At 44.0% G+C, this 25,972-nt stretch overlaps 2 protein-coding genes across 7 annotated transcripts in view; both read right to left on the minus strand.

Annotated features, from left to right (window-relative positions):
* The window catches only part of LOC115205844 (multidrug resistance-associated protein 5-like), an 83,893-nt gene that overhangs the window by 10,165 nt on the left and 47,756 nt on the right, over positions 1 to 25,972 (minus strand). For all 6 annotated transcript variants that reach the window (XM_029772218.1, XM_029772219.1, XM_029772215.1 and 3 more), the window contains exons 9-21: positions 20,619 to 20,767; positions 20,062 to 20,169; positions 19,077 to 19,403; positions 16,862 to 16,933; positions 15,533 to 15,657; positions 14,918 to 14,990; positions 11,728 to 11,931; positions 11,344 to 11,487; positions 11,052 to 11,148; positions 10,146 to 10,330; positions 8,804 to 8,950; positions 6,975 to 7,104; positions 1,842 to 2,124 (exon numbers count right to left, since the gene is read on the minus strand). In XM_029772218.1, coding sequence (XP_029628078.1) covers positions 1,842 to 2,124; positions 6,975 to 7,104; positions 8,804 to 8,950; positions 10,146 to 10,330; positions 11,052 to 11,148; positions 11,344 to 11,487; positions 11,728 to 11,931; positions 14,918 to 14,990; positions 15,533 to 15,657; positions 16,862 to 16,933; positions 19,077 to 19,403; positions 20,062 to 20,169; positions 20,619 to 20,767 — 2,044 coding nt within the window. The remainder of the gene's footprint in view (positions 1 to 1,841; positions 2,125 to 6,974; positions 7,105 to 8,803; positions 8,951 to 10,145; positions 10,331 to 11,051; positions 11,149 to 11,343; positions 11,488 to 11,727; positions 11,932 to 14,917; positions 14,991 to 15,532; positions 15,658 to 16,861; positions 16,934 to 19,076; positions 19,404 to 20,061; positions 20,170 to 20,618; positions 20,768 to 25,972) is intronic.
* On the minus strand, positions 23,281 to 25,851 carry LOC115205845 (uncharacterized). Its single transcript, XM_029772221.1, has 3 exons — positions 24,988 to 25,851; positions 24,575 to 24,782; positions 23,281 to 24,099 (listed from the first exon to the last, which is right to left on the minus strand). Exons 1-3 carry the CDS (start codon positions 25,186 to 25,188, stop codon positions 23,615 to 23,617), a joined length of 894 nt encoding a protein of 297 aa, XP_029628081.1. The 5' UTR covers positions 25,189 to 25,851; the 3' UTR covers positions 23,281 to 23,614.

Below are 25,972 nucleotides of genomic sequence, written 5' to 3' on the forward strand. Positions count from 1 at the left end.
ACAATTGAGACATAAACTGAACATGTTCCACAGACATGTGACTAACAGAAATTTAATAATGTGTCCCTGAACAAATGGGGGGTCAAAATCAAAAGTAACAGTGAGTATCTGGTGTGGCCACCAGCTGCATTAAGTACTGCAGTGCATCTCCTCCTCATGGACTGCACCAGATTTGCCTGTTCTTGCTGTGAGATGTTACCCCACTCTTCCACCAAGGCACCTGCAAGTTCCCGGACATTTCTGGGGGGAATGGCCCTAGCCCTCACCCTCCGAACCAACAGGTCCCAGAGGTGCTCAATGGGATTGAGATCCGGGCTTTTCGCTGGCCATGGCAGAACACTGACATTCCTGTCTTGCAGGAAACCACGCACAGAACGAGCAGTATGCCTGGTGGTATATTCATGCTGGAGGGTCATGTCAGGATCAGCCTGCAGAAAGGGTACCACATGAGGGAGGAGGATGTCTTCCCTGTAACGCACAGTGTTGAGATTGCCTGCAATGACAACAAGCTCTGTCCGATGATGCTGTGACACACCGCCCCAGACCATGACGGACCCTCCACCCCCGAATTGATCCTGCTCCAGAGTACAGGCCTCGGTGTAACACTCATTCCTTCGACGATAAACACGAATCCGACCATCACCCCTGGTGAGACAAAACCGCGACTCGCCAGTGAAGACCACTTTTTGCCAGTCCTGTCTGGTCCAGCGACGGTGGGTTTGTGCCCATAGGCGACGTTGTTGCCGGTGATGTCTGGTGAGGACCTGCCTTACAACAGGCCTGCAAGCCCTCAGCCCAGCCTCTCTCAGCCTATTGCGGACAGTCTGATCACTGATGTGCTTTCCTGTTGTAACTCGGGCAGTTGTTGTTGCCGTCCTGTACCTGTCCCGCATGTGTGATGTTCGGGTGTACCAATCCTGTGCAGGTGTTGTTACACCTGCACATCCTCTCCCTGCTGATCATCTCCCTGCTGATCATCTCCCTGCTGATCATCTCACTGCTGATCATCTCACTGCTGAGGCTCACTGCTGATCATCTCACTGCTGATCATCTCACTGCTGATCATCACTGCTGAGGCTCACTGCTGATCATCTCACTGCTAATAGTAGGCCTACATAGGTATGTTAAAAACTTCGTACCCAAATGGTAGGGGAGAACCATTGCAAGCTAGTTAGTTCGAGAACATTACCTCACTTTAGCTAGAAATGTCCAATTAGAGTCGAGTGTTGTTGTCCCCACCCCACTCCCGCCCACTGGATGCGAATTGCGGTCTGTGGAGGTTGGTTGGCTAATAACAGAAGGTGTTGCAAGAGGAGAGGAGGTGAGAGGATGAAAGGAAGGTGATGCCCTTTTGGGATGGGGAAATCTAAACAAGTCTCCCTAATCTCTTGAGTCATACAGCTCAAGTTACGTCCCAAGTCATAGATGCTCAAGTCAAAGTCGAGTGGCAAATGTGTATTCTTCCCGCCAAGTAAAGTCGCAAAATTTGCGACTCGAGTAGTACTTGAGTCCAAGTCACGTGACTCGACATCTCTGGTATGAAGGAAGTTAGTTTTGCGAACCAACGTTAACTAGCATTAGCACTATCAATGCTAGCTGTACCCAAACACTTCCAGTTTTTGCACTAAGCTAGTTAGCATTGGCTTGTGAAACTACCTCAAACTTCATACTGGACGCAGAGACATAAAAATGGTATCCACATCATCTCACTCTGGGGAAGTTGATAAAGGGCATCATTGCCAAAATCCTAGAGTATCCCTTTAACCATTAGTAGGGAAAATGTCAAACTGACCCAAGATCAATGTCTAGAGGCAACTTCACCCTACACCTCAACAGCTCACCTGTCCAGGAACTCGTGGCCCCTGTTGTAGGCATGGATGGTGGAGAGGCCCTGGATGCTGGAGGTGATGTGCGAGACGAAGGGCGACTGGGTGACGTTGTCCAGGCGCTTGAGCTCGCGGATGAACACGCGCGACACCATGTGGAGTATGGTGAAGAGCAGCACTAGGGGGCCCACAGCCACTAAGAACCAGGGGAAGATGCTGCCGATCACGCCCAGGCAGAAGAAGACAAGGATGACGTTCTGGATGAACATCTCTACCTGGAACGGCAACCTCGTGTCCACTGGGAGGGAGGAAGAGGGGGGTAGAGAGAAGGAAGAGAGAAAAAAACATAGTTCAGTGACTATTACTTATTCAACTTGTGTAATCACCAAAAATGCTCAACTTCATTGCTATCATTACTGTTACAAAGACATTATGAAATTGCTCTGTACGGAACAACATTGTTGTCACAGTACTTAGTGTAACACACAAGTACAAAAGCAGCTTCATGTTAAAGGGATACTTTAGTATTTTGGCAATGAAGCCCTCTATCTACTTCCCCAGAGTCAGATTAACTAATGGATACCATTTTTATGTCTCTGAGTTCAGTTTGAAGGAAGTTGCCAATTAGCAAAAATGAAATTGCTAACTAGTGTTAGCGCAATGACTGGAAGTTTATGGGACCGTCCTGTAGACCAGGGGACTTCAAACTTTTCTTGCCCAGGGACAAAATAAATAAATAAAATGTCTTATCTTAGCATGATAATGGCAAGGAGAAGTAAATGAACAGATGTGGTAGATGGTTTTTCATTATTCTGACCTCCCCACATTATAATTGGAAGAGGAAGTGTAAACTCTACTATAGCCTATTAGCTAGAACGTTAACTCCAAACACATTTTCCCTAAGAGCAACTGTTAGCCATATGTCCAAGTCAAGAGAGCTTAACAGCAGCCAGCAGCACTTGTGCAAAGGTAGCCTATTCGCAGGTGCTTTTTCAAAGCCTTTGTCAGATACTTCAGTGAGTGTAATTGGGTCTTTCCACCAATTCGGTACCTTTTGAGATGTGTACGTTTTGTGTATGTTTTTTTTTATTTCACCCGATTTTAACATTCTCATAAAAAGCACATGTTAAACTTAATAAAAAGCATGTTTTCCCATCAAGACGTTAAATAAAAAATGACTATAGTAAGTGCCTATTAAGTACCAAATAAAGTAACATGGTTGACCGTAACAGGGTTGACGATTTCATCTTAAATCAGCCATCAATACCCTTGTGAATGGGGAAATGGAAGCCTGGGAGAGGCAATTGAATGCAAGCTTCACAAAAAACGATTTCAATTGTTAAAACATTTCTAACCTGTCTATCAAGGAGTAACAGGGTTGACGTGTTATGCTCGACCCACTCAGTTTTCCACCACCACCACCACAAAAAAAAGAAAAAACACCAGCTCCCTGCTGAACGGTTCCCGCTCAGCCCAGTCCAATCTGTTCGCTGCTCTGGCACCCCAATGGTGGAACAAGCTCCCTCACGACGCCAGGACAGCGGAGTCAATCACCACCTTCCGGAGACACCTGAAACCCCACCTCTTTAAGGAATACCTGGGATAGGATAAAGTAATCCTTCTAACCCCCCCCCTTAAAAGATTTAGATGCACTATTGTAAAGTGGTTGTTCCACTGGATATCATAAGGTGAATGCACCAATTTGTAAGTCGCTCTGGATAAGAGCGTCTGCTAAATGACTTAAATGTAAATGTAATGCTTGATTTGACTATTAGACGTTCAACGTTTCTTTTGAAAAACAATATCTGAAAATAAATAGTTTCACCATATTAAAATGACTGTTCACGTAACAGGGTTGACCTTAAAATGAGGAACAGGGTTTACTTTTTTACCTTAAAATGAATCACTAATCACATGAAATTCATAATAATGTTCAGAAATTACTTTGTCAAAGTAACAAAATAAATAGGGCTTTACAATGATGGTGACAACTTGGGAGAAATATTAGGGTTAAGTGGGTTAAAATCTTTCTGGAAGTCACAGAGGGTGCACAGACGGATCATGTCAAAATGCTGAATTTTGGCACTTTAGCAGCTTCATTAAATAGTGCCCGCAAAACACCAGTCTCAACGTCAACAGTGAAGAGGCGATTCCGGGATGCTGGCCTTCTAGGCAGAGTTCCTCTGTCCAGTGTCTATGTTCTTTTGCCCATCTTAATATATTATTTTTATTGGCCAGTCTAAGATATGGCTCTTTCTTTGCAACTCTGCCTAGAAGGCCAGCATCCCGGAGTCGCCTCTTCACTGTTGACGTTGAGACTGGTGTTTTGCAGGTACTATTTAATGAAGCTGCCAGTTGAGGACCAGTGAGGAGTCTGTTTCTCAAACTAAACACTCTAATGTACTTGTCCTCTTGCTCAGTTGTGCACCGGGGCCTCCCACTCCTCTTTCTATTCTGGTTAGAGACAGTGCGCTGTTCTGTGAAGGGAGTAGTACACAGTGTTGTACGAGATCTTCAGTTTCTTGGCAATTTCTCGCATGGAATAGCCTTCATTTCTCAGAACAAGAATAGATTGACGAGTTTCAGAAGAAAGTTCTTTGTTTCTGGCCATTTTGAGCCTGTAATCGAACCCACGAATGCTGACACTCCAGATACTCAACTAGTCCAAAGGCGGCCAGTTTTATTGCTTCTTTAATCAGAACGACAGTTTTCAGCTGTGCTAACATAATTGCAAAAGGGTTTTCTAATGATCAATTAGCCTTTTAAATGATCAACTTGGATAAGCTAACACAACGTGCCATTGGAACACAGGAGTGATTGTTGCTGATAATGGGCCTCTGTACGCTTATGTAGATATTCCATAAAAAATCTGCCGTTTCCAGCTACAATAGTTATTTACAACATCTACACTGTATTTCTGATCAATTTGATGTTATTTTAATAGACAAAAAAAATGCTTTTCTTTCAAAAACAAAGACATTTCTAAGTGACCCCAAACTTTTGAACGGTAGTGTATATATATATATACACACACACACACACACTACATTCAGAAAGTATTCAGACCCCTTGACTTTTTCACATTTTGTTACATTACAGACTTATTCTAAAATGGATTAAATCGTTTTTTTCCCTCATCAATCAACACACAACACCCCATAATGACAAAGGAAAAACAGTTGTTTTTTTTGGCAAGTTTCTAAAATAAAACTACTGAAATATCACATTTGCATAAGTATTCAGACCCTTTATTCAGCACCTTTGGCAGCAATTTCAGCTGTGAGACTTCTTGGGTATGACGCTACAAGCTTCTCTGCAGATCCTCTCAAGCTCCGTCAGGTTCGACGGGGAGCATCGTTGCACAGCTATTTTCAGGTCTCTCCAGAGATGTTCAATCGGGTTCAAGTCCGGGCAACTCAAGGACATTCAGAGACTTGTTCCGAAGCCACTCCTGTGTTGTGTTGGCTGTGTGCTTAGGGTCGTTGTCCTGTTGGAAGTTGAACCTTCACCCCAGTCTGATGTCCTGAGCGCTCTGCAGCAGATTTTCATCAAGGATCTCTGTACTTTGCTCCGTTCATCTTTCCCTCGATTCTGCCTAGTCTTCGCCACTGAAAAACATCCCCACAGCATGCTGCCACCACCATGCTTCACCGTAGGGATGGTGCCAGGTTTCCTCCAGACGTGACGCTTGGCATTTAGGCTAAAGAGTTCAATCTTGGTTTCATCAGACCAGAGAATGTTGTTTATTTTGGCAAACTCCAAGCGGGCTGTCGTGTGGCTTCCGTCTGGTCACTCTACCATAAAGGCCTCACTGGTCGAGTGCTGCAGAGATGGTTGTCCTTCTGTAAGGTTCTCACATCTCCACAGAGGAACGCTGGAGGTCTGTCAGAGTGACCATAGGGTTCTTGGTAACCTCCCTGACCAAGGCCTTTCTCCCCCGATTGCTCAGTTCGGCTGGGTGGAGAGCTCTAGGACGAGTCTTGGTGGTTACAAACCTCTTCCATTTAAGAATGATGTGGGCCACTGTGTTCTTGGGGACCTTCAATGCTGCAGAATGCTACCCTTCCCCAGATCTGTTCCTCAACACAATCCTGTCGTCTCGGAGCTCTCTATTCCTTTGACCTCATGGCTAGGTTTTTGCTCTAACATGCACTGTTAACTGTGTATTTAATATTTTCACACTTGACTTCTAAAGGTCGCCACAGCATGAGTTGTTTTATGCACATGATTTCAGAAGGCACTCACTGTTCCAAAATGGGATTGTTATATAACAGGACAGTTAACACACACACACACACGCTGCCAGCTAAATATCTATTGGCTGCTTCAACTGGTCAATTTCTAATTATTTTCTAACAAGTTGTATTTTCTAACAACAATTTGAATTGAGGTGTGTTCCACCTCATTAATTCACATAGAAGTAGCCCATTTCAGTGTTGCGGACAATTTATGTTTGAGGCTTTACTGAACCGGACAAACTTCCCGCTTGGAGAGGGAAGAGTGTGCAAATCTGTCATCAAGGCAAAGGGGGGCTACTTTGAAGAATCTCAAATATAAAATAAATTTTGATTTATTTAACACTTTTTTTCGTTACTACATGATTCCATATGTGCTATTTTATAGTTTATGTCTTCACTATTATTCTACAATGTAGACAATAATAACAAATAAAGAAAAACCCTTGAATGAGTAGGTGTGTCCAAACTTTTGACTGGCACTGTATATATTATTATTTTATTTTTTTCGCAGACCCCCTGCAGTAGCCTCGGTTGAATAACCCTGCTGTTGACTTCCAGTTATTGAGCTAACACGAGTTAGCATTGGCTCAAGTAACTACCTCTAACGTCCTTCATATTGGACGAAGAGACATAAAAATGGTATCCACAAGTTCATCTGACTGCCAGAATCCCGAATTATCCCTTTAAGTGTAATCCTTTTTAATTTGCTGTTTGTAGATTCATACAGTACAATAGGGTTGTGTTCATTAGGCAATGTGCCAGAAAGCAGTTTGAAACATTTTGTAATGGAAAACGAAAATGAGTGACCTCCAGGTAGTCCCTTCCTGTTTCAGTCAGTTTTCTTCTGTTTGATGCCTAATGAACACAACCCAGGTACATGTGTCAGAGGACTGGTCCAGGTGGTCCATACCCTCGTCCATGTCTTTAGAGAAGCGGTTGAGGATCCGTCCAGTGGGCGTGGTGTCAAAGAACTTCATGGGGCTGCGGAGAATCTTCCGGAAGAGCTCCTCGTGCAGCCTGGACGAAGCCTGCAAAGTGCCCTGAGGGTACAATAATAGTAGTCATTTTATTTTGGGATTTTTACTTCATACATGATCCATTTTAGTTTAGTAGTTTAGTTTATTAAGATCCACCCATCAGTCCATTGGAGTAATCTCCCTGGGGTCATACGCAAACACACAGTACCAGATGTCATGACTGTCCTGATCAGGTCAGGTTCCAGGAGACCACAATCCTACAGGCTATCTCTCAACCCCCAACAGAGGAGGAGAGATCTAGGGGTCTGAAGATGTGGGGGTTTTATGACCCCTCACACCCATGATAGTCTTAGGCCACAGAGAAATTCCTTTGTCCTCACTATGGAGAACTGGCCTCAGAACATTAAACATGCAATAAAGGGACTTTGGAACAATGGTTTCCGTCAGCCACAATGGTGGTCAGGACGATAGATGGAATATGAAAATGTATGTAATTTTTGTATTGTTATTAAAGGTTAAGAGATGACGTTATTATGAAAACATTGTACCTTTAAGAGTTTTCCCAGTATATGCCTAATGTTTATACATTGTACGTTGTGTGGAAAATATCCAAATCAAAGAGAATGTTTTGGTAAAGGTGAGATGTGAAGTTAGTGTCTAAAATTGGATTTGAGTAAAATCTAGGCCTTGCTCTTAACTTGGTACGCCCAGAGAATTGCCCTAAAGATGGTTACGCCCACTTCTGACCAGAAGGTATAAGACATGGGACTGAAGAATTAACATATCAGACTACTGACCCCAGGCTGCAGCCACGGTCTGAATGGTCAACGAACCCCAAAACGCAACACAAAGTTTGAAGACAAAGAAATCTTTTTCTACCCAAGCTACAGATGAGTAGCTCTAAGCGGGTGAATTCAAGCCGAACCACCTAGCCTCCACTCTTCATCGAATCGTGGCATCTACGCTGTCTCATTCCTACGCTGTGAGCTCTGAGCTACAGAGCTGTCTGTCCTCAGAAGCCCCCTTTCAAAGCAAGGACGAGGAATCAGACAACTAAGCCAAAAGGGACACTGACATCGTGAGGACAACCAGAGAGTTGCGTCGGAGCAGTGCGTCCTTGAGAAGCCTAAACGAGCCACGCGGGACGCCCCATCTGAGACCTCCAACACGTAATTACATCATTATATTCTGACCCATAAGAGCGGCAGTTCGGGGCAAGGCTAGGTTTAAATAAGCATAGCTGACAAATTAACCCATATGTATATTTCTCTCGTGTACTTTCTTTGTTTCTCTCTTTTAAATCCCCATTTTGGGTAACACGCACCACAGTGTGTTGGCCCGTTATACTAAGTCCTAATCAATAGCCTAGACTGTGTTTTGTGTATGTGTATTTTTATCATCAGTTTAGCTTGCTAGTAAATAAATAATCAACTAAGATTGGTGTGGTAAACTCATTGGTGAAGCCCGGGTTCGTGCAGATAACCAGATTATGCGACGTTCAGAAATGAGACAAGAGGAAATTGATTAATTAACTGTTGTAAAATCGATATTCTTTGAGTTAATTTGGGAAATAGAAAGTCAATAAAACTAATTTTCCCATGGTGCCCCAGGTTAATGAGTTAATAATTGCTTGATTCATTGCTTGATTCATTTAATCACGCAATTATAAACCGTTAATCATTCGATGAGCAACAGTCGTCACATTAACTAATACAACGTCACGACACAGACATAACACAAATACAACAATCTGATCTTTTACCTTGACAAATATGATGCCGCGCAGCAGTTTTAGCAGCAGCATAACACCCATAGACGAGGCGTAGACTCCAGCGTAGCGCTGCATCAGGGGGTTGTCCCTCATGCTTTCACTCACCACCGAACTGTTTCCCACCAACACTGTGGTATTCTACACACAGGACAGCATATTCAATACTCAGAACACTCAGATATGGCAGTATTCTGGGGGGTGGTTGCTGGTTCAAATCCCAGGTCGGTCAGTAAAGGTGAGATGACCTGGCGAGAAGAAGGCTAATGGTTTTTGACCCCAGGTATCTTCTGATGTTGTGCCTTTGTGCAAGGAACTTAACCCCTTAAAGCACTCGATGACAAGATGCTTCGAGGAGCATCTGGAAAATAACTATATGAAACAAATGAATTGTTATAACTGAGCTTTTGGGGAGGGGCTGTGAGAGACCTTGGGAAGTCCTTGGAAGAGCAGCTTGTCTACTGACCCTTATGTTGCCCATCAAGTGTGCATGCTGCTATTCGGTTCAAAGGGCAAGGGAAACAGTCAGTCTCCTCAGAAATACACAGATAAGGATATACTAATCTTACCCCCCACACGCGCACAGACATATTGACATCAAGGTCAAATGTACACATTTAATATTTAAGTATACCTCTCCCCTTACACCTGCTCTCACCACTGATTAGTTGATTAGTGTCTGTCCATATCTCAACACACCAACACTAGTGTGTGAAAACGTACCCATTCAGTTAATAGTGTTGGGGAATTTAGTGACTACTATTCCCAAGTTATTGTTGTTACAGTTTCTAACAAAGGCACATTAATTCTTCTCCAAAGACAAGTTCAGTTTGTATGTCTGGCAGCTTTCAGGACATCCAGAATGTTGACCTAAACAAAGCCTAAAAAACAAATCTCAGTAAGTAAATAAGGCTGTCTCCTGAAGATTGAATTTGAGAAAGAAAATGACAATTCCAATTAATCTCCTGAATTGACTGAATAGAAAAGAGATTGACCCACAACCCTGGGCATTGGGGCAAAGTGTGATCAGGAACAGACTTTCACATCACTACCGTGTCTGCATATTGATTTAAAATCTAATCTAAAAAAAGACGTATCAACGGCAACACCGTTGTAAACAATAAAGTTTATTTTCCAAATCAACAGTTACGTTAACATTTTCCAACTTAAATGCCCAGGGTATATGAAATGGATTAATTGAAATCCAAAAAGTGCCATTCACTTTCGAGGCAGACTTTTCTACTCTCAAATCCAATTCGCTTCCAGAATTGACCAGTACAATGAAATGACATTGACCACCCCTTCCCTGCCATCCGATGCCACCTGTGCCACTCACCCCGCTGCCCTGCTTGATCCAGTAGCTGAGCCACCAGTTGCTGAAGGCCGTGCTGCCCACGTTGAGGACGAAGAGGGCCAGGATTAGGAGGAAGGCCAGCGCTCCACCCGAGGCCTGGATGTAGACGCCGTACACAGACCAGGGGACCGAGCCCCGCCTGCGCTCCTCCACCTGCATCAGCTGGCCTGGGGGACGAGGAGAGAGGGAGGTTGAGGTTTAGTAAGGGACTGAGGCTGTGCTGGGTGTAATCTAATTCCCAGACACTTCCGCCCACCTAGCAGCTGGGGACGAGGTTATTTTCTATTAGCACTGAACTCTGGGAAAAGTAGTTAATACCGGTACTAATTGTGGAAAGAATTATGAACTTCACTCATAATATGTTCATGAGAGGACCGCAATAATTTACATTCTTGTGTATTGTGTGTCCTTGTGAGTTGTGTATTAAATGCCGTCACGTGTGTTATAAGTGTGATGGTTATTTTAGTAAACTTTGCTCATGGCTTTTTGAGGACTGTTTTGCAGATATATTACTTTATCCTCGGTCTCAATACTTCTTAGCAGTTTTATTTCCTATCAAAGCACTAGAAGGTATAAAGGATGGATAACATTCCACCACATGACTCTCATTCATCAAGTGCTTTGTGGTTATGACTGAGGGAAAGGAGCTGAGGACAATTACATTTTTTTTTTTACCTTTATTTGACGAGGCAAGTCAGTTAAGAACAAATTCTTATTTACAATGACGGCCTAACCCGGCCAAACCCGGACGACGCTGGGCCAATTGTGCGGCGCCATATGGGACTTCCAATCACAGCCAGTTGTGATACAGCACTGGAATCGAACCAGGGTCTGTAGTGACGCCTCAACGCACACGGACATTCTGTAGCTAGTACAATGATTCCATACCGCTGTCTTTGCTAACAGGCTTGTCCTTCTTTATAGATCCAGACTTTGTGTTCTCTGGGGGTTTCTTTAGGGAGTTCCCAGACTTCTTAGTTGGCACCTTTTGAGGAACAGTGACATGTTATATGCTAACCACAATACAACCACAATATAGACCACACTCAATTTACATGACATATGCAAACTACATTTAAACAAGACATCAATGATGGACATCTGAAATAAATTGTACTCGAAAACATGTTTTTTTTAGCATAACTGTCTATACACACACACACACACCTGTCCCGCTCACCTCTATGAAGGACGTCTCTCCCAGCTGTAGGTTGTTGAACATGGCTGCGTAGTCTCTATTGAGACGCATCAGGTCCTCGTGGCTGCCCTGCTCCGTGATGCTGCCCTCCCTCATGAAGATGACGTCATCGCAGTCCACCAGGTACTACACACACAGTGAGATTTAATTCCCCCTCCCTGGAGCCCAACCTAGCAATGAGAAAATGCTGTTGTGCAGGAAATTTGGGCATTCACCCAAGTCCTACCAAACAAATGTTATAGCAAATAATTGCTTCTTAAGGTTAATAAAATACTTTCTGTAGCTTATCTAGACCTTATGCGCATGTATCTTATGTAGATCTTATGTAGTGGTTTGCAAACCATATAAAATGTATAAAGTATTCACCTGCAGCTGGTGAGTGACAAAGATGATCGTCTTGTGGCGGAGCTGCTTTTTGATGGCGTTGTTGAAGATGTGGTTGCCCACGTGGGCATCCAGTGCGCTGAGCGGGTCGTCCAGGATGTAGATGGCTCGGTCACTGTACAGGGCACGTGCCAGGCTGATCCGCTGGCGCTGCCCGCCACTCAGGTTGGCGCCACGCTCTCCGATCTGAAGAGACATAATGGACTCATTGATTGATTAATATAATAACAATACATATGAAGGTGCAGGGGCAGATTAGGCATTTGGCAATTCTAGCAAATGCCAGATGGGCTGGACCATTTTTTAGTTGGGTAGGCTGGATGAAATTGACAAACAAAAACATATTTTTTTTAAATACAAATAAAAATGAATAAAGAAATTGATATGGCCGTCGGCCCATGGGCCTGTTGAGATTTGTTTTACAGATTTGCCACACCAGATACTGACTGGTTTTCTGATCCACACCCCTAGGTATCTGTGACCAACAGAGGCATATCTGTATTCCCAGTCATGTGAAATCCATAGATTAGGGCCTAATGAATTTATTTCAATTGACTGATTTCCTTATATGAACTGTAACTCAGTAAAATATTTGAAATTGTTGCATGTTGCGTTTATATTTTTGTTCGGTACAAAAAAGGAAATTGTAACACAAAATAACAATAACGAGGCTATATACAAGAGTACTGGTACCGAGTCAATGTGCAGGGGTACGAGGCAGATGAGGTAATTGAGGTAATTATGCACATGTAGGTAGGGGTAAAAGTGACTAGACAATCAGGATAGATAATAAACAGAGTAGCAGCAGTGTTGGTAGTTGAGGTAATATTTACAAGTGGGTAGGGGTAAAAGTGACTAGACAATCAGGATAGATAATAGAGTAGCAGCAGTGTTGGTAGTTGAGGTAATACATACATGTGGGTAGGGGTAAAGGTGACTAGACAATCAGGATAGATAATAAACAGAGTAGCAGCAGTGTTGGTAGTTGAGGTAAAATGTACATGTAGGTAGGGGTAAAATAATAGAAAGAGTGGGAGGCCCCGGTGCACAACTGAGCAAGTCCTCAACTGGCAGATTCATTAAATAGTACCCGCAAAACATCAGTCTAAAAATGTCTAAAAACCTGTTTTCGCTTTGTCATTATGGGGTATTGTGTGTAGATTGATGGGGAAAATGTATTTTATCCATTTCAGAATAAGGCTGTAACATAACAAAATGTGGGGTCTGAATACTTTCCGAATGCACGTTATGTTTTGATTTCTAAGGCATTCTAAGGTTTGTATCATTCACAACTAAAGTTGCCAAACAACTCTATATATAGCGCAAAGGACCTGTTTCAAATGATCTATTTTAATCTTAACATTATTCTTAACATAGCCACTTCATATGCGAACATGCTCCGGAATGGGAAAAATATCCTTTCTATTTTATTCAGATGAGTTCAATTATATTCTTCTTACTATAAAATCATATTATATAAAATAATGGCACGGGACTTATATGTAAATCTTGTCTGCTACATGAACTAGCCTACAAGCCTATGGCATGGCGCATAGCCAGATAACATACAGTACAGTAAGGCCAACTCATATTCTGTTCTTCTGAAATACTTCATATCATTATGTTTCTTTAGACCTGCCTAAAATATATAATGGATTTATTATGATGGTGTATAGTAAATGGATTTATTAAACTTTTTTAAATGTAGATGTTCCAAAGGCCCACATCAGTGGTTGTTCCACTGGATATCATAAGGTGAATGCACCAATTTGTAAGTCGCTCTGGATAAGAGCGTCTGCTAAATGACGTAAATGTAAATCAGTGGCTTGTATGAATGGAGGCCTGGAGATGCTAAACGTGTTCATGTTAAATAAGGTTGAATTACTGTGATACTGGCAGTCATTTGCATGACACTAACCGGCTGACAAAATGTCATTTCTATTTATTTATTTTTTATTTAACCTTTATTTAAACAGGTAGGCAAGTTGAGAACAAGTTCTCATTTACAACTGCGACCTGGCCAAGAAAGCAAAGCAGTTCGACACATATAACAACACAGAGTTACACATGGAGTAAAACAAACATACAGTCAATAATACAGTAGAAAAATAAGTCTATATACAATGTGAGCAAATGAGGTGTGATAAGGGAGGTAAAGGCAATAAATAGGCCATGGTGGCGAAGTAAATACAATATAGCAATTAAAACACTGGAATGGTAGATTTGACAGTAGATGAGTGTGCAAAGTAGAAATACTGGGGTGCAAAGGATCAAAATAAATAAATAAATAAATACAGTAGGGGAAGAGGTAGTTGTTTGGGCTATTTATAGATGGGCTATGTACAGGTGCAGTGATCTGTGCGCTGCTCTGACAGCTGGTGCTTAAAGCTAGTGAGCGAGATAAGTGTTTCCAGTTTCAGAGATTTTTGCATTTAGTTTTACTTGTATTTAAGAGCAGTTGTAGGCCACGGAAGGAGAGTTGAATGGTATTGAAGCTCGTCTGGTGGGTTGTTAACACAGTGTCCAAAGATGGGCCAGAAGTATACAGAAGGGTGTCATCTGCGTAGAGGTCGATCAGAGACTCACCAGCAGCAAGAGCGACATCATTGATATATACCGTGAAAAGGGCCGGCCCAAGAATTGAACCCTGTGGCACCCCCATAGAGACTGCCAGAGGCCCGGACAACAGGCACTCAGATTTGACACACTGAACTCTGTCGGAGAAGTAGTTGGTGAACCAGTCGAGGCAATCATTTGAGAAACCAAGGCTGTTGAGTCTGCCAATGAGGATGTGGTTATTGACAGAGTCGAAAGTCAATGAATACGGCTGCACAGTACTGTTTCTTATCGATGGCGGTTAAGATATCGTTTAGGACCTTGAGTGTGGCTGAGGTGCACCCATGACCAGCTCTGAAACCAGATTGCATAGCGGAGAAGGTACGATGGGATTCGAAATGGTCGGTGATCTGTTTGTTAACTTGGCTTTCGAAGACCTTAGAAAGGCAGGGTATGATAGGTATAAGTCTGTAGCAGTTTGGGTCAAGAGTATCCCCCCTTTGAAGAGTCATGACCACCACAGCCCTAGTGCGGACCTATAACATTTTTGCTCATCTAGACACAATAAGGCCCAAAGTCTTATTTTCATGGTGGATAAACAATTCATAATGCTCACCTCAGTCAGATCGGCGTTGGGCAGGATAGCCAGGTCAGGTCTCAGACAGCATGCACTCAGAGCAGCCTGGAACCTACACAGTGGAATTATTTTATATTTACATTTTAGTCATTTAGCAGACGCTCTTATCCAGAGCGACTTACAGTAGTGAATACATACATTTCATACATTTTCATTTCATTTCATGCATTTGTACTGGCCCCCCGTGGGAATCGAACCCACAACCCTGGCATTGCACACACCATGCTGGCGTTGCAAACACCATGCTCTACCAACTGAGCCACAGGGAAGGCCCTGAATTATACTTCAGAGCTACAGTATATATTGGGTAATGGAGGAGCACCTTAGAAATCACTATGCACATTAATCCAATCGATTCTCACAGTAGTATCATTCCTGTGGCCTGTGTGCTCCAGTGTTTAATGCTGTGTACCCCAGCACACATGTACGGCAAGCCTAGGCTACCAGTATCGGCATGGGTTCGAATCCGACCCTCTGCCCGATTGACTCGCAATCTCACCGAGCTTTCTGGTCTCCTCTTCACTGTCCTACCTCAAAAAAATTTAAATATATAAAAAAGTTTTTTTTTTTAAATCAGTAGTTTCATTCCGTTACCTCTCCTCCTCGTACTCTTTCCCAAAGAGGATGTTGTCCCTGAGCGTGGCATTGAGGATCCAGGCCTGCTGGGCCACATAGGCAAAGTCCCCGTTCACTGCCACCTTGCCCTCCAGCAGGGTCATCTTAAGGTCATAAAGGTCACAGGTCATCCTACAATCACTCACATGCTCTGTGGTGAAGTTTGTCCCTAGGTACAGATCTAGGATCAGCTTCCACTCCCCTACTTCTAACCTTAACCATTAGTGGGGGAAATGCTAAACTGACGCCAGATCAGCGTCTAGGGACATCTTCACCATAAAACCATTCACACCATGTATTGAGTGAAGTAAAACGTTCAGATAGAATTGTAAAGGATAAAGCCAACACGATTCCCCATTCTACCTGACAAGGAAATCATGTTATATCTGAACGTACAGTAAAGGTGCACCCTCTCCAACAGGCCCCTGGACATCATGCATCTTAGTCAACAGTTGTCTACAGAGTGTGGCAGACCAGGGGGTTGGGTCAAAACATTTACACAGATTAGACACGGACAGAGTAGGATTAGCTCAGTTTCAAAGGTGTTTATTAAAATAGTCCAAAAGAAAAGAATAGGTCTCCCCCAAGAGACCCTCTCCGGGATACCGTCTTCTGGGCTCCGGGTCATGCTGTACCCTGTGGTGATCAAAACTGAACTCCCTCCTGTTACCTCTGGTACCATCCCCTACTACACAGGAGTCCTTCTCTGCCCACGTGTACTGCCCTTCTGACAGCTTTATGGGACTTGCACAGCTGGTGAGCAATCAGCGCTTGACTACTCACCAATCCCCAATCAGCCTAATTAGTCCTGGCCGGAGAGCCCGTTGAGACCTGGCACGTCCAGCAGATGGAGCCATCGCCTCGTGATGTATACTCCATCTGTCACCAGGCCTCGACGAGTCTCCCCCAAGTGGCTAACAACCTGCTGTACGCCACAAGAGTAAGGGAGGGCCACATGAACTGCAGTGTGTGCCTGTTATTGAAGTGGTGTACTCATGGGCTAACAAGAGTTTCCACCATATTTGTATATTTCTTACAGGGGAGCTACGCAGGGCTGTTGGTAAAACAGTACGTTTTTCTACACTGGACATGTATCGTTTGCCATGTGAGCAGAGTGCAAATCACTTTATCAAGTTCTCTCAGGCGTGAGCCGCACATCGGATTCTTAAGAATTTTATGCTGAGCAGCGCAAGCCTCTCACGGAGCTATCCTGCTTACGGCCAGGTTTCATTTCAATGAATAGGAGTGCCTCACACTCTGCAAAAAAATTACACATCCAGTGTAGCAGGCCTGTTAGACATATCTTACCTGTCCAAGGATGGCAGAGATCAAAGAGGTCTTCCCACTGCCCACACTTCCACAGATCCCAGTCAGCTTCCCCTGGAGACACAGGGTAGTATGGTGGATATTTGAGTGCCATTTATTCATGTTGTACAATGTACACATTGGCAGTGAAAAGATGAATCACAGTGCAAAATAAAACTAACGAAAGATTATGATGGTTTTCTTATCCCTAGTTTTAGCCCTGAATTTCCCCTGGTCAGTTAACCACGATACCTCTTCAAACTGTACAGCCCATTGCACCTTTCAACCATACATACAGTTGAAGTCAGAAGTTTACATACACCTTAGCCAAATACATTTAAACTCCGTTTTTCACAATTCCTGACATTTAATCCTAGTAAAAATTCCCTGTCTTAGGTCAGTTAGGATCACCACTTTATTTTAAGAATGTGAAATGTCAAAATAATAGTGAAGAGAAAGATTTATTTCAGCTTGTATTTCTTTCATCACATTCCCAGTGGGTCAGAAGTTTACATACACTCAATTAGTATTTGGTAGCATTGTCTTTAAATTGTTTAACTTGGGTCAAACGTTTCGGGTAGCCTTCCACAAGCTTCCCACAATAAATTGGGTGCATTTTGGCCCATTCCCACTGACAGAGCTGGTGTAACTGAGTCAGGTTTGTAGGCCTCCTTGCTCGCACACGCTTTTTCAGTTCTGCCCAGAAATTCTCTATAGGATTGAGGTCATGACTTTGTGATGGCCACTCCAATACCTTGACTTTGTTGTCCTTAAGCCATTTTGCCACAACTTTGGAAGTATGTTTGGGGTCATTGTCCATTTGGAAGACCCATTTGCGACCAAGCTTTAACTTCCTGACTGATGTCTTGAGATGTTGCTTCAATATATCCACATAATTTTCCTGCCTCATGATGCCATCTATTTTGTGAAGTGCACCAGTCCGTCCTGCATCAAAGCACCCCCACAACATGATGCTGCCACCCCGTGCTTCACAGTTGGGATGGTGTTCTTTGGCTTGCAAGGCTCCCCCGTTTTCCTCCAAACATGACGATGGTCATTATGGCCAAGCAGTTCTATTTTTGTTTCATCAGACCCGAGGACATTTCTCCAAAAAGTACGATCTTTGTCCCCATGTGCAGTTGCAAACCGTAGTCTGGCTTTTTTATGGCGGTTTTGGAGCAGTGGCTTCTTCCTTGCCGAGTGGCCTTTCAGGTTGTCAATATAGTACTCGTTTTACTTTGGATATAGATACCTTTGTACCAGTTTCCTCCAGCATCTTCCCAAGGTCCTTTGCTGTTGTTCTGGGATTGATTTGCACTTTTCGCACCAAAGCACGTTCATCTCTAGGAGACAGAACGGTGTTTATACTTGCATACTATTGTTTGTACAGATGAACGTGGTACCTTCAGGTGTTTGGAAATTGCTCCCAAGGATGAACCAGACTTGTGGAGGTCTACAATTATTTTTATGTGGTCTTGGCTGATTTGTTTTGATTTTCCCATGATATCAAGCAAAGAGGCACTGAGTTTGAAGGTACACCTCCAATTGACTCAAATTATGTCAATTAGCCTATCAGAAGCTTCTAAAGCCATGAAATCATTTTCTGGAATTTTCCAAGCTGTTTAAAGGCACAGTCAACTAAGTGCATGTAAACTTCTGACCCACTGGAATTGTGATACAGTGAATTATAAGTGAAATAATCTGTCTGTAAACAAATGTTGAAAAAAATGACGTGTCATTCACAAAGTAGATGTCCTAACCGACTTGCCAAAACTATAGGTTGAAAAACTAGTTTTAATGATTCCAACCTAAGTGTATGTAAACTTCCGACTTCAACTGTACAGTAGATAGGAAGACCGCAGTCTTATTTGACTTTTTGCTTAAAATGGGTCCCAAATGGCACACTATCCCCATCTAGTGGTCAAAAGAAGTGCACTATATAAGGTATCATCTGGGAAGCAGCCATAGATAGGAAGACCGCAGTCTTATTTGACTTTTTGCTGAAATGTGTCCCAAATGGCACACTATTCCCCATCTAGTGTATGGGCCCTGGTCAAAAGAAGTGCACTATATAGGGTACCATTTGGGAAACATCCATATTCTTTGACCTCCACTACCTGCTTCAAACCACTGGATGTGTGGACTGTGTACTACTGTATGTGAAATGTTTTCTGTCCTTTCACAACCAAACACTTCCATCCCGTGCCTAGTTAGCTACCTGCTGAACGGTGAGGTCCACACAGTGCAGGGTCCTCTGCAGCCGCTGGCTGACGGAGGGGATGGGAGGGGAGTTGCCCTCAGGGCTGGACAGGATCTCCCCCTCTTTCAGCAGATGCCCTGCTTGCTCCCCTGCCTTGTCCTTCTGGGCGGGCCTCCGCCGCCCGTGCCTCAGCGTGGCGCCAACCAAGGGGGTGCCACGGGGTGTGGGCTGGGCACTGTGACCTGCCGTCTCCCAGGCTAGGCTGGCGCCCGTCATTTCCACAGCAACCTGAGGGTTCTGGGGCTTGTCCCGGATCATCTCCACCTCCGCCATCAGGAACAGGCTCTAGTAGGCCAGGGAGAGCGGTGTCAGAGATCACACACACACACGTCGCCCCCCTCTGGTATGGTCCGGAAGAGAGGAGAGGCGTATCAGAACACAAACACACACAGACACACATCAGGCTCTGATACGGCCGCTATGCGAGGACAGGGCATGAAGAAGTGAACTCGGAGCATGTAGGAGTCATGATGACAATGTCAAGGTCATTGATGTAACGGTTTAAGCAGTTCAAACTTATCTATTTGGTTTCAAAAGACCCCATTAATGTAAAGCTCTTTCTTTCCACTGCATCTAGAGCCGCTTGGCACCGCATCGCCCCCTGCCCGTTGTTCCCGGGAGGTGCTGAAGTGCTGTGTATGTCTGTTCTGAAGTAATGTGGGTGAGTGTTTCTCAGAGAACAGAGAGGGGGATTAGGAGAAACAGAATCAGGACAAACACTGATGTCCTGCCAACATACCCAGACTCAAACACGTCCCACTCACATGCCACAGAGAGCCAGCCAGACCAACGGACAGGCAGAACCAACACATCCCACTCACATACCACACAGCGCCAGAAGAACAGACAGCGACAGCCGAACAGACAGCGACAGCCGAACAGAAGAACAGACAGCGACAGCCGAACAGACAGCCAGAAAGAAAGAAAAAGGGAGCGATCTTACCTTGAACCTCTCCATGGCTACTGATGCTTCTGACAGGGACTTGACAGAGAAAGGGGTGACCTTTAGGGCAAAGGTCATGGCGTTGAAAACAGTCACCACTGTGAATGCCTGCGAGGGGAAGAAAGATCCAACACTGTCCATGATTTGTTTTAGTAGGACAGACCTGGGTGACCGGCTTCTGTCAGTCAAATCATCCATCAAATTCTGTCCTAGAGAACCCCCCCACTGGCATACCAGATTCAACAATCCAACTAAAAAGGAACATAACCCTGCTCACCTCAGGATTTTCCCCTTCTGTTGAAAATGCTCGCTGCATCAAGCAATATGCTCATTGCCTCAACATGCCTTTCTTCTGATTGGCAGGGTTGAAAATATTGCTTACACATATTCAAACCTAGAGTGTCTATGGGCTAGGGTGGATCAAATAACACCATATTCCTTATTTAGTGCACTATAGTAGGACCCTGGTCAATTGTAGTGCACTAAATAGGGAATGGGGTACCAAATAGGGTACCATTTGGGAGGCAGACTGGGATTGGACCAGATAGCTGAGATACCTGAGCAGCTGTGAGGTCATAGCCCAGAAGCATGTGAGTGGAAAAGGTGGCAACACTGGCGATCACCACAACGATGGGAGCCACACCCACTGTGATGCTCTGGAAGTAGCCAGTCCTCTCTAGGATGATGCGCTCCTCCTCTCGAATCCCTGCAGGGGTAAATATATCAGTCAGTCAGTCAGTCAAACAATGAGTCAGTCCGTCAGTCAAACAACGAGTCAGTCTGTCAGTCAAACAATGAGTCAGTCAAACAATGAGTCAGTCCGTCAGTCAAACAACGAGTCAGTCTGTCAGTCAGTCAAACAATGAGTCAGTCAAACAATGAATCAGTCAAACAATGAGTCAGTCAGTCAGCTATCCAACTAGCCAGTCAGGCTGCCAGCCAGCCAGTCAAACAATGAATCAGTCTGTCAGTTAGTAAAACACTGGTCGTATTCAAGTTTAGGCTAATGCTGACGACTACAGATGGAAGTCGACAGGAGAGGTGCATTTTGCGACAACCCTGTATGCGTGTGTGAAAGAAAAACACCCTAGGGATTGGTTGACAATAGCCTCCCACAATGCAGGCGATGGCTGAAGGTTGAAGTTGGTGAAGAGCAACTGCAGAAACTTGCAGTTGAAACTTCATGACCGTCGATCACCTTGTTTTTGTAAAAAACGTCAGTCGACATGTAGGCACAAGTTGGAATTGTTTATACCCATAAGCAGTGTCCGAAATTAACTTTTTGACTCACCTGCCAAGGGTATTGGTAGATGAAAAAATCCACCAGCCAAGGGTATTTTTTACCAGACAAAATAATAAATAGCCTTTTTGTGTCACATATACATTCATTTCAGTACATTTAATTGAGATAATAAGGTATTATGTTCAATACAAACTTAAAGATGAGGCCAGAGCAATAATTGAAACAAAATTATTTTAATACAGTGCTCAAAAAAAATAAAGGGAACACTTAAACAACACAATGTAACTCCAAGTCAATCACACTTCTGTGAAATCAAACTGTCCACTTAGGAAGCAACACTGATTGACAATAAATTTCACATGCTGTTGTGCAAATAGAATAGACAACAGGTGGAAATTATAGGCAATTAGCAAGACACCCCCAATAAAGGAGTGGTTCTGCAGGTGGTGACCACAGACCACTTCTCAGTTCCTATGCTTCCTGGCTGATGTTTTGGTCACTTTTGAATGCTGGCGGTGCTTTCACTCTAGTGGTAGCATGAGACGGAGTCTACAACCCACACAAGTGGCTCAGGTAGTGCAGCTCATCCAGGATGGCACATCAATGCGAGCTGTGGCAAGAAGGTTTGCTGTGTCTGTCAGCGTAGTGTCCACAGCATGGAGGCGTTACCAGGAGACAGGCCAGTACATCAGGAGACGTGGAGGAGGCCGTAGGAGGGCAACAACCCAGCAGCAGGACCGCTACCTCCGCCTTTGTGCAAGGAGGAGCAGGAGGAGCACTGCCAGAGCCCTGCAAAATGACCTCCAGCAGGCTACAAATGTGCATGTGTCTGCTCAAACGGTCAGAAACAGACTCCATGAGGGTGGTATGAGGGCCCGACGTCCACAGGTGGGGGTTGTGCTTACAGCTCAACACCGTGCAGGACGTTTGGCATTTGCCAGAGAACACCAAGATTGGCAAATTCGCCACTGGCGCCCTGTGCTCTTCACAGATGAAAGCAGGTTCACACTGAGCACATGTGACAGACGTGACAGAGTCTGGAGACGCCGTGGAGAACGTTCTGCTGCCTGCAACATCCTCCAGCATGACCGGTTTGGTGGTGGGTCATGGTGTGGGGTGGCATTTCTTTGGGGGGCCGCACAGCCCTCCATGTGCTCGCCAGAGGTAGCCTGACTGCCATTAAGTACCGAGATGAGATCCTCAGACCCCTTGTGAGACCATATGCTGGTGCGGTTGGCCCTGGCTTCCTCCTAATGCAAGACAATGCTAGACCTCATGTGGCTGGAGTGTGTCAGCAGTTCCTGCAAGAGGAAGGCATTGATGCTATGGACTGCCCGCCCGTTCCCCAGACCTGAATCCAATTGAGCACATCTGGGACATCATGTCTCGCTCCATCCACCAATGCCACGTTGCACCACAGACTGTCCAGGAGTTGGCGGATGCTTTAGTCCAGGTCTGGGAGGAGATCCCTCAGGAGACCATCCACCACCTCATCAGGAGCATGCCCAGGCGTTGTAGGGAGGTCATACAGGCACGTGGAGGCCACACACACTACTGAGCCTCATTTTGACTTGTTTTAAGGACATTACATCAAAGTTGGATCAGCCTGTAGTGTGGTTTTCCACTTTAATTTTGAGTGTGACTCCAAATCCAGACCTCCATGGGTTGATACATTGGATTTCCATTGATTATTTTTGTGTGATTTTGTTGTCAGCACATTCAACTATGTAAAGAAAAAAGTATTTAATAAGATTATTTCATTCATTCAGATCTAGGATGTGTTATTTTAGTGTTCCCTTTATTTTTTGGAGCAGTGTATATTGATCAAATAAAGTTTATTTGTAGAACACATTTAGAAACAACTGTAGTTGACCAAAAGTGCTGTACAGAGTGCAGAAATGCCAAACAGTGGGCACACAATGAAATAAACAAAATATATCAGATACAATGAATAAGAGTACATAGAAGTCAAAACAGGGCAACAACAATGGTAAGATACAATTATGAGAAGTGCAGTGGACATAGAATTGGTGCTCTCTTGATACAAAGGGGAAACATGGGAAGCAGGTCTACAAATCCTTTACTTTGAGTATAAATACCCTGATAAAATACAGGTAAAATAGAGACTTATCAGATGCTGGTTAATTTTGGCTGTGGCTAGATTTAATTTCCCAGCCTGAATACAACTGAAGTAGTCTTGAACTCAACATTCTACTGAAGTATGTTCTATTAAATGTACTTAAGGATCAAACATAAAAGTACATTTGAAGGTTTTGTAAACCTATCAGATGCTTAATCATTTGAATCAACTTAAACCTCCTCATCAGACTCCTCACTCTTTACCCCAATCACCCTCTTTGCATGGTCCATGAAGTCTGGCCTCCTGATCCTGACAGAGTCCTGGTGCCACAGCATCCCAGCTTTTATCAGATCATACTCCCTGATCTCTGAAGAGGACAGCTGGACCATAAGGAGATCTGACAGTGTATCAGACTTTAGGTTGGACCGCCAATCGGTTTTCACCTGTTTCATGGTGTTAAAACCTCTTTCACATTCAGCTGTGGAGGCAGGGAAGGACAGGAGCAGGTCAACCAATGCCAGCAAATCAGGGCAGGAACGCCTATGGCTCCTGTTGACACGGAACCAGGACATCTTCTGCAGGGATTGGGGCTCTTGGTACATCAGCACCTTCAGGACAGTCCACTGGTCAGGGATCGTTTCAACATGGATGACAGAGGTCTCCAGGACAGGCTTGAAGTGGTCCACCAGGGTTTCCAGTTCAGTGTCACCAAAATCTAGAATAATTGTATACATTACAACAAGCATCATGCAGTTTTAATTCTCAAACTATAAAAATATGAACCTGAACCTGACCTGAGTGCCCTGTAATACAAAACATAAAGTAACCTACTGCTGCATCTCCTGACTCTGGCCAGTTGGTGAAGCTGACCAGCTTGGTGGCACTCAGGACCCCTACACTGGCGTCCTGGAACCTGTCAGTCATACTGTCCATTAGCCTGTCAAGCATTATGTCCTGTGAGGTGACGAGGGTCTTGCGGTCTCCTCTGGTCAGCGAAATTCCCTCATATCTGTTGGCCATTGTGGCCTTCATCATGGGCCCTTCTCTGATGATAACAGGTTAATTTGCTTTCAGAATTTTCCTTTACAACACACTCTGACTCACACTCTCTCTCCCTCTCTTATTGACGTAATCCTTTCTCTTAATTCTCTTAAGGTAATTATTTCTTATTGCAGTTTAAATAAACATACCTGGTGTTGTACTTCTTAAGTACTGCCTGTGTTGAGCACAAGGAGCTGTGGACCTCTGCAGACAAGCGGACAGGTTGCTCAGGTGTGTTAGTGTGTCATGCAGGAAGCCACAGAAGCGGATAACAACAGCCTCCCTCACAGTTCTGTAGTATTTCCTGGCCTTGGTCTGCTGGACACCTCGGACATTTTGGGCATCAGCAGATTGAATCTGAAATACATAAAGAAAAATAAACACAAATAGACAATTAATTATTGTCCAAAAAAAAAACAATATTAGATGACGACACATTTTATCAGTGCATAAAACATTGAAACATGTTACCAACTGTAACCGTGTTGTTGAAAAATTTACTGGACATTACATATTGATAATGACTTTTGGAGTACTTAGCATAGCAATCTAGAGCCATTACCTGTTCCAGGTGCTGGACAAGCCTCTGGTAACCTCGTAGGAAGTGGTCTAGTGCAAGCAATAGGTGTCCTACCCATTCTGGTGGGCACCAGTGGTGTGTGCCCAAGACCTGGAAGCTGTTTACCAGGTTAGCCCTGCTCAGTGGACTGGTGTGGTAGAAGGTGTAGAGCCCACTGAGGAGGTCTTCTACATTCTGAAACATCACGTTGGACCAGATGGCGGTGTGCCATACAGTGGATGCCGATGATGTAGGCCCTGTCCCCCTTCAGCCGGCTGACCACACCATTCTTGGCTCCAATCATCACAGCAGCTTCATCTGTTCCCAGAGCGACCAACTTGTTCCTCCATTCATCACACACTCCCTCCATGATGGCACTGATGGAGTTGCTTGTGTGTGCCGCGTCTACCTTCTCCACCGACTTGATGTCAACAAACTTCGATTCGATCTTGCCCTTGTGACATAATCTGACATAAACTAACTCCTCCTCTTTCACAGAACTGTCTGTGGAGCCATCTGACATGACAAAGAGAAATTTGATGTTTTTCAGATTCTCTCTGATGTTGTTTCTCTCCACCTCTGCAATATGGTGCATACATTCTTTGGCCTGCTTCTCATTTCTATAAGTTGAGCCCATAGCGATTCCTTTTTTTTCTTCATCCAAACTGCAAAAATCAAACATCAAATTAATTCAATAATAATTAAATATACAATCATGTTATCCAATATAGCTGGCAGTTGATTGTGCTAAATTAGCCTTCTACCCTTTGTTTACTTAAGGATCAACACTATAAGGCTGGTAAAGTAAATTGTGTCACAATGCTTTAAAATGTAAACAGCATCTGGAGACAAACATTAAAATAGAATATTACAGAGCCATAGGAAAGCATGGTGATCATGTCAGCATCAGTAGGCCTATAATTTAATGGTATTTATACACTATTTTGAGGTGAACCAAAGCTTATCGAGAGCTGAGAAATAACCTCCA

The sequence above is a fragment of the Salmo trutta genome, chromosome 13, assembly GCF_901001165.1.
Source record: "Salmo trutta chromosome 13, fSalTru1.1, whole genome shotgun sequence".
Lineage (NCBI taxonomy): Eukaryota > Metazoa > Chordata > Actinopteri > Salmoniformes > Salmonidae > Salmo > Salmo trutta.